Here is a 13214-nt window from a genome sequence, read left to right on the forward strand (position 1 = left end):
TCGTTATGGAGTTTGTGGTCAACACAGAGATCCCATTAATCTCGAGAACTGCCAGGGCAATAACCGGGAATCAACGAACAGTCATCCTCCGCAGCAATCGGGTATTGGAACCGAAAACAAGATGAATCTTGGTAATAATTGCACCCTGTCGCTCAGCCATGTCTTTTGCAATCGCTTCGGACTAAAACGAGTCCTTCACGCATCGTAGCTCGGCAACTCTTTGCTGAAAGGTATTTCCTTTGTGTGTGATAGCTTTTAACGCTTTATTTTTTATTAACTTGATCAATTGATGACAATAGATTCAACCGCCCGAAGCTGAAATCTTTCATGAACAAACGGACCGGAACCAACGAAATCGCAAAAGTTTTGCTTGGCGGCAGCCGCAAATATAGACGACCCATAGAACATACCCCTTCAACTAAAATGATCTGGCGCAAAATCGATCCCATTGACCAAGCTCAAGACGAGCGAAATGCGATCATTGCTTTTGGAAACGCCAACTTTAGATCATCCATGAAAGGAAAGAGGGCTGCTCCCACGAAACGAATCAAGCAGCATCTACAACGGACCGTTGTTGGAGACCCGGTAAGAAGTGGCAGATCAATAGATGATATAACTGTCTTTCGTGATTTTCATAGCATGCAAAATTTTTGAAGATAGACGAGCATTTAACCTAGCAAATTTGTCCAACGTGTCAGCTCCGCTCTTTAGAAAATGCTCACGAACGTCCAGATCTTTCGAACAGACAAAGAACCAAGTTGCACGCCGTTTTGAAGTGTACGAACTGCGGAAAGTTTTGGAAAAGAGACCGAATGCACCGGTTCCAGTTTCGTATCCGGAGGGCTCCTCAGTGATGGTTTGGGGGGCTATTGCACTCGGAAAGAAGTCGCTGTTGGTCACCATGGATAGCACTTGGCGAACAGCTACTGGTTTCCTTGATCAGCTGTATGACGGGACGTTACTTCAGTTCATGGAGGGATTCTTCGATCCGGTTTGATGGAGGACGGAGCGCCAAATCACAGAAATGAACGCAGCGAACGAATGGAAAACGAAAAAGAATTGAAGAAAATGGTGTGGCCAGCTCAATCGCCGGATTTGAACCCAATGGAGAACCCGTAGATTCATGTGAAGAGGAAGCTCCATGCCTTTATCAGCAATCAAGCGAAAGAACGAGGATATCGAGAACGATCCGCATGGCGAGCATCGGAATAATGACAAGGATAATACCAATTGCAGAAGCACGTATGAATATATGCAAGTTGGCTATGAAGGAGCAATACGATACGAAGGCCAAGGTCCGGAAATACCATATTGGTGATTACCCGGTTGGACAACTAAGGACATACCGTCGTACGTCTTTCGAAATAACCAGGCCAGTAAGATCACGGCGGTATTGCTGATATGTGGGATAGTGTAGATCCCCGAAAACGGCATAAGACGTATCTACAATACCAGTACTCGGCCGCTTGGAAGATCGACGACGAAGATAACAGCAAGATAATAATGGAATACCGGCAAAAAGGTCGATTGTTGGGACCGAGAAAAAGAAGAACCTTGGCGATAATCGGATCATACCGCTCAGCCACATTTACGCAATTGCTTCAGAGCAGAAAGAGTCCTGCACCCACCGTCTTCATATGTCATTACATTCCGCCATCGTCTCCGATCTCGCCTTAAAGGCACATTGGCCATTCATTGCCAATGAGAGCACGTCATTGGGTCACTTCTTTGGACCAAGAGTACGGTGCTTTGACGTCGACAACGCCAAGCAGAGCAATTAAAAGGCTTGTTCGTAAATTTGCTGATGAAGCCGGCGATTTAGCAGATGCTGCTGTGGATGTTAGTTCCAAGTACGATGCCGAGAATCTTGCCATGCTGGCTTCGTTGCTAAGTGAGTTGTTATCCAAGTTTGATGGTTGGATCAAATCGTGCTCCTTGGATTGCACTTGCATCCTGCAGCATCTCCACCCTTACCTTGACCATATTTTCAACAAATGCGAATGATTATCTGGCTGACTTGGCGAATCGCATTTCAATGACGATCTTGCGCTGTTTGCCGACTACGCGGTGTCTTACAATCCACCCTCCGGCCGATCCTTTGATCTTTGGCTGTTGAGGTCAAACCCCCCAACAAACCTTCATGCTACCAACTTCAGTCGGATTTTGTCAAAATCCGAAAGGAACTGCAAGGCATGGCCGACTGTTTGGTGAATGCCAATGTGAAGCATTCTGTGGTTTGCGGGATACTTGTAAAGGCCCATTTCCCTCCAGGAACCGCAAGAAGAATCAAGTGAACCAGATATGACTGACGCGACCGACCAAGCTAACCCGATGCTCACGAATATGGAGTCTTTAGAGCACATCATGCTGCAGCAGAAGAAATAGCAAGAGCAAATTCAACAGGCACAACAAGGCTCTTGGCAACCACCTGGAGGTGTGACACTGGAAAAACGCGAATCTTTCTCTGGCGTGCGTACCGCTGCTGTGGTAGAAGGATGACTGTATCTACGGCGATGCGCAAGCATCGCCGTAATGCTCATGACCTAGATATCCCATCCGTTCGTGCGGGCCCGCCAACAGATATGCTGATTAGAGTGGCATGACCGAAGTTCAGGCGCAACATATCGGCTGGAATTGAAGTCTGACGGTGTCCAGGTGTTGTCTTGCTTTGGAAATTCTTGCTTTGCTTCGATCCCCTATGGGTCTCCCTCTTGTTGTAGTGGAAATGGGCGACTACGAGTCTGTTTTCCGAAGTGGAATATAGTCGAATTTGTACTTTTGACATTGGCAGATTGTGACAATTAATTTAGTCCTTAAAGGATCTCAATAAAACTGGTGGAGAAGCTGGGCGCTCTTGTCCCAAGATTGTTGAAGATTTTGTGCAAGTGCGATCCATACTATTATGCACTTTCAATGACATAGTTTTTCTTTTTTTTTTAAATAAAAAAAGATGACTTTTGAATAAAAAGATATGAATTCAAATTTTGGTTGGCCTGGTGATTGTTTTTAATTGGCTAATGACGTTGACTTTCATTGGCTGTGACATGACTTGTTTGGATACACTGTAATTTCGTTCCACACGCTACTTCTGAAACACTTTTTTGTTACAGAAATAGGTAAACCCGATGGCACAAGACAATATGAAAGAGCTAGCTTGTGTTCCCATGGTGCGACATGAACGAAACACTGAATTTGATGAGGTAGCCGCCAAAGACAATCCATCACTCGGGTGAGTTCAGTGCTAGAAATGCATGCATGCAAGGACTTTCCTTTTTTCCTTTTTTTAGAAAAAGAAAAAAGTTGATCCTCTTTACTGCCATTTTTTAGGCAATTGAACGCAGAAATACAATAAGTTGCCCCGCTTTTTTTTTTTTTCCAAACCAGGATTTTGCATTGAACACAAGCCACGGATCCGATTTGATGGGCGATGGTTGCGGATTCATTCATTTTTCTGTTTGGAGTTTGAAAAGGCCTATCAAAAAAACGAAAATCCCGACCACCTTGAAGTGGTTCCCCTTTCAGTCCTTGACCAGCTTATTGCTCCTTTTTCTCTTTCTCTCTCTTTCTCTCTTTTTCTGGTTTGGCAAAACCTTGTTGTCTCCCTGACAAGCTTTTGATCAAGCCTGATTTTTCCTCAGCTGACGTTGCTTTCCTAAGCAACCCATATCCAATTTGTTTCCTCACTCAATCTTGCTGTTCTTTTTTTTTTTTTTTTCTTCAGGGGAAAAGAAGAAAAGCCAAATTATTCCACCCAACTCGAATCGACGTTTTCCATCATGTCATCTTCTCATGCAACTTCTCATCCTCTTCGACGAACGCCGTCCAGCACTCAGTATACCCTTGCAACAGAGTACCGCGATCGTCATTCAGCCGATGAACCTTTGCAAAAAGCGGAGGACGAGTCATCAACGGTGGCGGATGGCACTGATCTGATGAGCAACGGATTACGAGCCCAATCGTTGGATATCGGTTATAGTCGGTTATTGCACAAGCAAGCTTACTACGCGGATTTGTCCCGACATAAAAAAGATCAGAGTACGAGAGAATCCAGCAGCGAAGCGCCGAGCGCTTATGCTTCCGAAATTTTTCACCTGTATCCGCATCGGATCACTCGACGATTTTCAGAAGACTCAGTCGATTCCAATCTCTCCTCCACGAGTTCGATTCTCAGCACGGCCAGTAAAATCAGCAAATTACCTCACATGATGAAATCGTCCCTCGTCTCCGTCAAAGACTTTGTATCCAAAGCCACCACCCACCATCATTCTCATCCTCCCCATTATCACCATGACTCACAGCATTCGGCAAGAGTCCCTCGACATACCCATCGATCCGGGTCCATTGCCACGCTTTCTTCTTCATCAACCCAACATATACCCTCTCCTCTCGATTCTTCATCGCTACCTCTGGAACGTCAATCCTTCTCGGCCCGTCTTCGCCGACGTACACCCAGTGCAATGGGACTTGCCCATTTATTTCAGTCACGAAAACCGGCCAGTACCGATCCATCCGGTCCCGTGGATCCAGTCACATCGGCGAGCTATTCCGTGCTAGACAGTCGACCAGCGGGCAAACCGAGACGCAACAGCACCGTAGACGGCTCGAGATCGATGGGAGACAATTATTCGTACCGGCGTTACTCCGTCATTGCTGAGCAAGACGCTGTTTTCACCAAAGACGAAACCCTGATCGGCCCCGTCACAACGCCTGAAATCGATCCGCCTATGGCAGCGACGAACCCGCCGGATGAGCCAAACGCGACAAACAAAGACGAGGCGATCGGACAACTGCTCTTTGGAAAGAATATTGACGGAGTGTCTTTTGATCACGAATTTTTTTTGTCGCGGAACCCAAGTACCATTTCAAACACGAGTGACGAGACGAATGCATCGAAAAACGAACGGTCTCCGAAAGGCTTAACGCATGTTAAGAGTGATCTTCTTTCCACCCAATCCATAGCGCAGGACGCTCCATTCAATCATCAAAGAGCCAAATCATGTCAAGTAGGTTCTATAAATGACAAGAGAGAAAAAAGAAAAAGCAAACATTGAATCCACTTCATGCATCTGAGACATTTTCTCATCGTTTCATTTTTTTTTTTTTTTTCATTCGTTTTGCCTTTCCTTGAAAAAAAAATCTCTCGTGTGATTATAGGATCATCGAAAGAAGCCGTCATTGCAGCAACTGGCACAAGGTTACCATCTTGGAAACACCGACATTGCATCAAATCCACATCATATTGCAGAGCAACCATCACCGATACCCGAAAAGGCCCAAGACGGCAATTCTCGGTTGAACTCAAAATCAACAATGAGATCCGACCGCATGTTACCCAATTTCCTTATTACAGCCACTTTGACAACGTTGCACAGTAAGCTTATCGCGGAATGTGATCAGCTTCTCGCTTCGGTTTTGCTACGAGCATCTCCCACGGCAGGTACAGGGGCGCTTTTGGTCTTTCCCGCCGAGAAATTGCAAGCCATTACGCTGGATCTTCACAAAATGTCGGATATGGTTGTATGGGAAGATGAGCAAGGTCCCATGTCAAAATGCAGCGTGGCCTCGTCTTTTGCCCAATTGGATCAGTTAATCACCGAAGGAAAGCTACTTGCGGCCGCGGAAGAGAAGCCAAAGTCAAAAGGGGAACCCCACAACAAAGGATCCGATCATCAGCAGCAAGTCATCCGATCTGTCAAAGAAATTGTAAGTTGACATGGTATTTTAGCTTGGCTTTGATGTTTCGCCAAGAATACACCATCTGTCTGCGTGGTGGTTTGGGATGAAATGACTCAATTGAGGATGCTATTTTTTTTTCTTGCAGGTTTCCTTGTTAAAGCAGATGATTTATCAGTGCATTAGTCAGTATCATAAGGTCTATGAGAAAGCTCTGGTGATTCCCTGCAAAGGGTACAAGATTGAAGGCAAAAATAGATTCGGCACAGTTCAAGAAGATTATCCCGAAATAGACTCCAACACGACGTATGCAAACGCAACGGTAGATCACATGGATGAAGAGGCTCACTGGTACCGCTCCTATTTCGTGGGTAAAAAGTACATGACTTTTTGTGGATTCACAGATAAGGATGATCCTATTTTGGTATCCGCCATCTGTGACGACGATGTCAAGTCAGAGAAAGGAGACAGCGTGCAACGACACTATCGACTTATTAAACGGACGATCAAGGTAGATCGATTGAATGGGGTTGGATGGCGTGCTTGGAAAAAAATGAAGTGAGTGGACCGAGCAGTTTTTTTTTAATATGTCTTTCCCGATGGATCGCCCTGAATTAATTAGAGCCCCGATGGTCGAAAAATCGTGCCCGACTCCTTCTTACTCAATGCGCCCCTGGATCTCACTCTCCACGATGATGGTGACAAGCCCATCCCCACAACAACATGGAAAAATGTTATTGAAAGTACATTTGCTATCGATTTTAATCAACTGCATTGCATCGATGCTGAAACCTTGGTTGCCAATGGCATCGAAAGCGAGTTACTGCGCTTAGATGAAAGCTCGGTAAGTGGTAGTTTTTTGCAACCATCACAACGTCATTTTACTAGGATCTCTGCAATCCTGGTGGTTCCCGTTTTTTCTTGTTTTTTGTCGCTCTCTTTTTACTCCTGATTTTTTTTTACTCCGTTGTGAAAAAGACCCCACACTGAGAGATGATTTCTCTAGATTCATCGGCGGTTCAAGTTTGGTGTATTGTACATCAAAGAAGGCCAGACAAAAGAAGAGGAATGGTTTTCCAATGAACATGATTCACCCAAGTTTGAGCGATTTTTGAATATCATTGGTCAACGCGTCGCCCTGCTAGGTTACAATGGCTGGGCTGCAGGATTGGACACCAAAAGTAAGTTTGAGGTGGACTGTGTGTAAGGGGGAGGGTCGGGGAAGACGTTTTTTGTTTTTTGTTTAAGGTGGACAGGGCCATGCTGAAATGGTATGATACTGATCTCATCACTGGGGTTCGTTTGATAGGTGGTGATTCAGGGGAATATACATATACGGATGTGTGGGGTGACAACCTGTTAGCATATCATGTTTCAACGTTGATACCCTCGAGAATTGGTGATAAGCAACAGATCCAACGAAAACGACACATTGGCAATGGTATGTGCGCACATGAAGAATGGCTATTCTTACGATTAATTCAATTTTTTTTTTCTTTTTTGGTGCTTTTTTTTGGTTGCGTTGCAGACATTGTATGTATTGTCTTTGCAGAAGGAAGACAACCCTTTAATCCTGCCGCGATAAAGTCTCAATTCCTGCATGTGTTCATTGTTGTGCATGAAGAAGAGTGGAATGGAAGGATTGGTTGGCGGTATGCAGGGGACGATTTTGTAATGTTGTCTTACTGAGAAAGTGCTGATTAATTTTTTCTATTTCTGGATTCTGGGATGACTTTTTTTTCTCGCTCTCCTCTAGGGTGGAAGTGGCCATGGTGGAGAATGTACCGAATTTTGGCCCGCCGTTACCTGAACATGCATTCTTCTTTGATCAAGCCGAACTACGATCGTTTATTCTCGCTAAATGTAAGGAAACCCAAGAAAAAAAAAGATACTCACGTAGGGTAGATCACTGAAACTTGAACATGAATACCCATCGATTTTTATTTATTTATTTGTTTTTTCGTCTCCTTGGCAAAACGGGCACCTTTGATTAGTGGTCAATGCTGAGTACGCAGCCCTGAAATCACCAAAATTTGCTCAACCGATGGCCCGTGCACGTGAAGGTATTTTGACCAATATCGCTGAACGTGGGTGCAAACTGGCGGATAAAGCGACAACGACAAGGTCGTCGCCCAATTCAAGGCACAGCAAAACACCATCGACATCGTCGGATCGTAGTATCAAAAGCACTCGAAGCAATCATCAAGACAATGGCCCTGAGCCCATTCCTACGGCATCTCGCTCGAGTATGATCAAAGACCTGTCAGAAGCGGTCGGGTTAAGCCGTCGTAACCCAAAGGACGCTGCAGATTCTCGGTCAAAGATACCACAAACTAAACCAAAGAAAGCAAAACCGCTTCACCCTGTCGATAGTAAGATGAAGCACTTTGATTCAGCTGACCAACTGACTGGATAGGACCATGTGAGACTGATACCAAGTTGTCATGATATAACTAGGTACCACCTCCAGACCAAGCTTTTCAGAATCCGATCTCATGCATTCAACAAGCTCTCACGTTGCTTCCTCGCGATCCAGCAGTGCCATCCTGCAACCCCCGGCCAATAAGAAAGAAGGTAAAATGAAAAAAAAAAATTCTTTACGTGGTGATGGCATGGAACACCTGTTCACGGATCATTGTCATTTCGTTAGAACGAGGTATCAAACATCGTGCGCATACCATCTTGACATCCTTTTCCAGTTTTGGTTATCGTCGAAATCCGACGAATCTGAATGAAGGTGCCAATCAGTCATGAATTTACCATTTTCATATATTAAACCCGATCCTACTGCATCGAGGCAAAATATGGATGGTGCGACGATTTATGTCACATCCAAAAAAAAAAAAAAAAAAAAAAAAAAAAAAAATGAGACAAGTTCATGCTGTGAAAGCGAGAAACCAGCATGACAGCCGTATCATCCTACTATGACTCTTGACTGCATGCTTTTTTTTCATTTTTTCCCTTCTTTTTTTTTTGGCACATCCATCATTGCACATACTATTTACACTTATTTAGTTTATTTTTTTCCCTTGTTTAGATTTGTCAACATATATTGATGGTGCATGCTTCGTCCCTGCAGCTTTGTTGTTTAAATCGAAATAATCTACCTTTTACCCATGTTCCGATTTAATATGATTTTTATGAATCTCCATACACCCGTCGCGAGGGACCACGATAGGTTATCCAGGGTCGCCTTCTTAATTAACATTAAAAACATGATGTGTTGCGCTGTAAAATGACCTGGGGGTTACCTTTTTTGTTGAGTTGTTGCTCTTGTCGATTGGGTTGCGTCTAGCCATTGTAATTGGGACCAGTGCGATCATTTGATTGGTGAAGCGATACTCTACAGGACATCACCCATCTCGGTTGCTAGCACGGAACAGACAACAGATCATGAGGTTTTACTGGACCAAATGATAATGAAGCGAAGATCATTGTTTAAGGAAAAGGGAGATACCATCTGATTATTATTTTTAAGTGTGATTATCATTATTATGGCTCATTCTTTTTTTGTATTTTCTCATACGCACAGACAAATATGCACATTTCTCGAAATATTGTACTCTGAAGCATATTTTAATGTTCCTCTATACGCGAATTATCGATCTCTGAATGGTGATAGTGAGATTCCCAATGTCGTAAAAGGAATAATGACTGACCAATACCGCTATGCCTTTCCCTCCATAATCTGTTGGAAAAACGTTGATGTCTTTTTTTTTCTCCTACTTTCAGTTTGAGACATCCGGTAGCCATCGACGTGATTAGGGAGGATCAGCTTCTGCTTTTTTAGGAGACCGAAAGCAAGGGGCTTTGATGAAAAAAACCAAAAAAAAACCACACAACCAGAGCCAAAAAAGGCGGGCAAGCGCTTGAAAACTAAGAGTGCAACAATGATGCAGGGGTTGCTTTCTTTCTTTGGATCATTTGTTTTGGGGGAATAGAGGGGGAAGATGAGCGGAAAGGAAAAACAGAGAGAGAAGCCAAAGAAAAAAAAAAGAGGGGAGTTACCATTCAAGCATCCAAGCATCCAAGCAGCATGTAAGACGTATGAATAGAAATGTGTATGCGTGGACGTGCATCCAAATAATAATAACGAACCAAGGACGGAACATGATATGTTTATAATACGGATAGTACTGATCATATGTTCTTAAACTTTGTTTTACACTGGTTGAAGCAGAGCAGGGTCTAATCCACGCTCCGCATCTTTGGACCAACAAATGCCCCCTTTTCATTGTGCTGGTGGTGTGTGCTTTTTTTTCCCGTTTGAAGGGTGACACGCACCCATTATGCCTTCTGATCTGCCGCTGTCCATTGTTGTTTTTTCTTTTACAAGCGTGTCTTTGTGTACCTTTTTTCTTGTCAGGCCGTGTCAATTAGCAATTGAAAAGGGTCTATTGTTTTGTTTTGATTTTTTTTTTTGCCAATTGGAAATATAAAGATAATGTAAAAGAACTAATAACAAAGAGTCCACTATTTATTGATTGTATTGTATTGTTTTTGTTGAGGTCTTGTTATTCCTTTTTTCCCTTCCCGCCAAATATTCGACCGTGGAAAGGGTGGCTCTTTATCCCTTTCTTTTTTTTTCTTGTCTATCCCCAAAAAACCGAGAAGCATATATTCTATCATTACTCTTAAGGTTTTTTTTTCTTTTGCACCCTTAGCTCCATTTGTCCCCAGAGATCAGCTCCCAAAAAAAAAAAAAAAAAAAAAAAAAAATAAGGAAAACCCCCTTGGCACTGGCCTTTTATCTGTACGTTTATTACTTCAACGTTCTTACTTTCTTTTTTATTTTTTATATTTTTTTTCCGTCTTGTTCCACTTCCTCCTCTCTTATCTTTTTTTTTCTTTTTTTTGGGCTTCTCCTGAATTCAAAAAAAAGAAATTTGTTTTATTACCAGCGCGTTTTTTTACCATTACTTGTATTCAATATTCTCTTTTTCTTTTGTCAGAACCTTCATTCTTCTTTTATTTTTTTTTAATTTGATTTGTACTATTGTTCAATGGAATACCATTATTCACATCCACAACCCCACCCTCACCATCAACATGGTGACGGGGGTTACTATGCGCAGTATCCTTCTTTGAAACATAGGAACAGTAGCATATCAACGACCAGTTCTTCTGGTGCCGACACTATTGCCGGTGCAGCCGCTGCAGCCGCTGCAGCCTCAGCTTCTGCAGCTTCCAATCATCCAATGATGATTCATCCAGATCGACCCTTTTATTATTCGCCGTCGGCGGCCAACTGTACCATACTGAATGACCAGGATCAATACCCCACGCCGAAGGATTTCCACGCTATTGTCGAAGAGTATCTCCAAAATCTGTCTTCCAAAAAACGGGATAAAGCTCTTGTGGGCAGAAAACGGTATTCGCTCATTCTTCAGGTTTTGAAGGATCCAAGAAACACCGCCATTTCCACTGCCCAATTCCGTTTCTGGGTCAAGAAGATGTTCCAATTAGCTCCGATCGAAACCGCAGATATCGTCTGTCATGACAACAAACCCGTGGCCATGCGAGAACAGATTTACGATATCCTCGTAAGAGCTCACAGAGAAGCCCATCATGGTGGAAGAGATAAAACCTCAGCCTTGGTAAGTGCCTCCATTCCTTTATTTTACAATATTGGGATTTTTTTCCCTCTTTATTCCCAACCTCGTCCCAATTCCCAACCACTTTCCATGTTTTCATTAATTTTGCAAACATGCTAAAGAAAAAAAAAATTGAATAATAACATTCTCTAATCTAAAAAAAAGGTCCGGCGTCGCTACTCTTGGATCCCCAAGGAACTTATTGCGCGTTTTGTACGACATTGCCCTTTTTGTATATCACGACGTAATGGATGTCAAAGTCCGACGATCAGCGGTGATGGCGGAGGAATGCCCAAGACTCCACCCGCTTATGAACTGACGACGCGCACGCCACCCATTGCTTTCATGCCTCTCGATGTGAAGCCAGTACTGAACGAGGATGGCACCTTTGTCATGCAGAAGAATTGCAGAAAGAATGCCTATGAAGGCTGGCAACAACCGCCATCCATGACGCATTCCTACTACCACTCGTCTGCCGCGGCGGCCACCACCACCACGATGCCTCATCCTTTGTCCATGCCTTCGCAGCTTCCTAATCCTGGTTCCTGCGCTGTGGCTTCCTCATCGACTTGTTCATCGTCATCCTTTTTGGGTCCCTCAACCCCGTCTTCTCCTTTTGACACCTCCTCGTTTTACTATGCACAACAGTCGGCCAACCACGAACCGTCGTCCATGAATTTCGCTCCTTCCTCGTTCAATGGTTGCTACTTACCAGACTATACTTCCTCATCATATCCGAATACCATGTTGCACAAGCGTACCGATTTGCCTTTTTCGGATCAACCTGAAGAATATCAGTCATCGGCATCTTCCTGTTCCTCTGTGGCTATCACGCCTCCACCGGCCACCGAGTTACCTCAATCACAGAAAGCCGCCACCGATGTGCCTTATCCTTCCATTTCGTCCTCCACTTCTTCCTCTTCAGCTTCATCGCCCCCGGCCAATGCAAATGCCTACTACTACATGCAAGATCAGTCTTCCACCATGCCATTCGGTGATTTCATGATGGACAAGTTCGCCTCTGACGGACGTCAGGATGTGGCGAGTGCAGCGGCTGCTGCTGCTGCTGCTGCCATGGTCGCCGCTTCTACCACTCCATCCAATGGTTCAACCATGCAATCCTACACCCTGACTCACATGCCTATCACAAATACGCATTGTGTGCCTCAGTCACCTTCTGGATCTTCGGCATCATCCATTACATCTGCTTCAGGACCGTTGGATCTTCCTTCCAACGCTTATTCCTTCGTTTCACTTTCCAATCAACACTATCAGCAGTCTATGGATGGATCTTCCTCACTTCCCGTCACCAACGAACAATCTTTGAACCTCCTTTCCCACCAGCCACACATCCTTTAACTGCCGTTATCTTTTTGTGTTCCTGAGCGTCATGCAAAAAGGGTATATTGAATCCTCCGCCACCGTTGATGTTGACCATTCAAACCAAAAATTACAAGATCAATCCATTTTCATCCTCAACCCTCTTTTTTCGTGAAGTTCAAACACCTTTTCGTCTCCCATCCAATCCTTTATGCAAACATCTTTATGCCAGCCCTTTCTATTATCTTGGTCGTAATTTTTTTTATTCCTTGTTTCTGTTATTATTTTTGTGATTTTTTTTTTTCCTTTGTTTCTCCCCAATCGCTTCCACCACCCCCTTTTTTTTTTACCCTTTGTTGTTGAAAACGTACATATCGCCATGACTTAATTGTTAGTCCTTTCTAAAAAAAGATCAAAGTGTATGCATTTTGCTTTTTTCTTATTGTTTGCCATGTATTTAAAAATGATAATCAAAAAAATACTTGTTTTTTTCCCGATAACCCTTTTTTTTTTTGCTAATAATAATCTTATTCATTTGTCGTTCTATTTATAAGGCTTTTTTTCTATCGTTTTTGATAATGCTGTGCCTCATGCATTGACCCTTCCAAAAAGTATACTAAAGAGTGA

The 13214-nt window shown here is 43.6% G+C and overlaps 3 protein-coding genes across 3 annotated transcripts; all 3 read left to right on the top strand.

Annotated features, from left to right (window-relative positions):
• The first annotated feature begins 20 nt into the window (after positions 1-20).
• BYT42DRAFT_27400 (uncharacterized protein) lies at positions 21-909 on the top strand. The gene is made up of 3 exons (XM_051562814.1): positions 21-230; positions 300-585; positions 699-909. Exons 2-3 carry the CDS (start codon positions 328-330, stop codon positions 852-854), a joined length of 414 nt encoding a protein of 137 aa, XP_051428535.1. The 5' UTR covers positions 21-230; positions 300-327; the 3' UTR covers positions 855-909.
• A 5518-nt stretch (positions 910-6427) lies between these two features.
• Positions 6428-7586, top strand: BYT42DRAFT_487042 (uncharacterized protein; the record flags this gene model as incomplete). The annotated part of the gene is made up of 5 exons (XM_051563768.1): positions 6428-6517; positions 6680-6854; positions 6983-7114; positions 7202-7301; positions 7430-7586. Coding segments are annotated over 5 exons (654 nt in total), but the record flags the coding sequence as incomplete, so codon positions are not given.
• Positions 7587-10514: 2928 nt separating this feature from the next.
• BYT42DRAFT_553014 (uncharacterized protein) lies at positions 10515-13081 on the top strand. The gene is made up of 2 exons (XM_051566438.1): positions 10515-11270; positions 11433-13081. Exons 1-2 carry the CDS (start codon positions 10677-10679, stop codon positions 12624-12626), a joined length of 1788 nt encoding a protein of 595 aa, XP_051428537.1. The 5' UTR covers positions 10515-10676; the 3' UTR covers positions 12627-13081.
• Positions 13082-13214: the final 133 nt, after the last annotated feature.

This window comes from Radiomyces spectabilis, assembly GCF_025331425.1.
Source record: "Radiomyces spectabilis strain NRRL 2753 chromosome Unknown BYT42scaffold_1, whole genome shotgun sequence".
NCBI classification, from domain to species: Eukaryota; Fungi; Mucoromycota; class Mucoromycetes; order Mucorales; family Radiomycetaceae; genus Radiomyces; species Radiomyces spectabilis.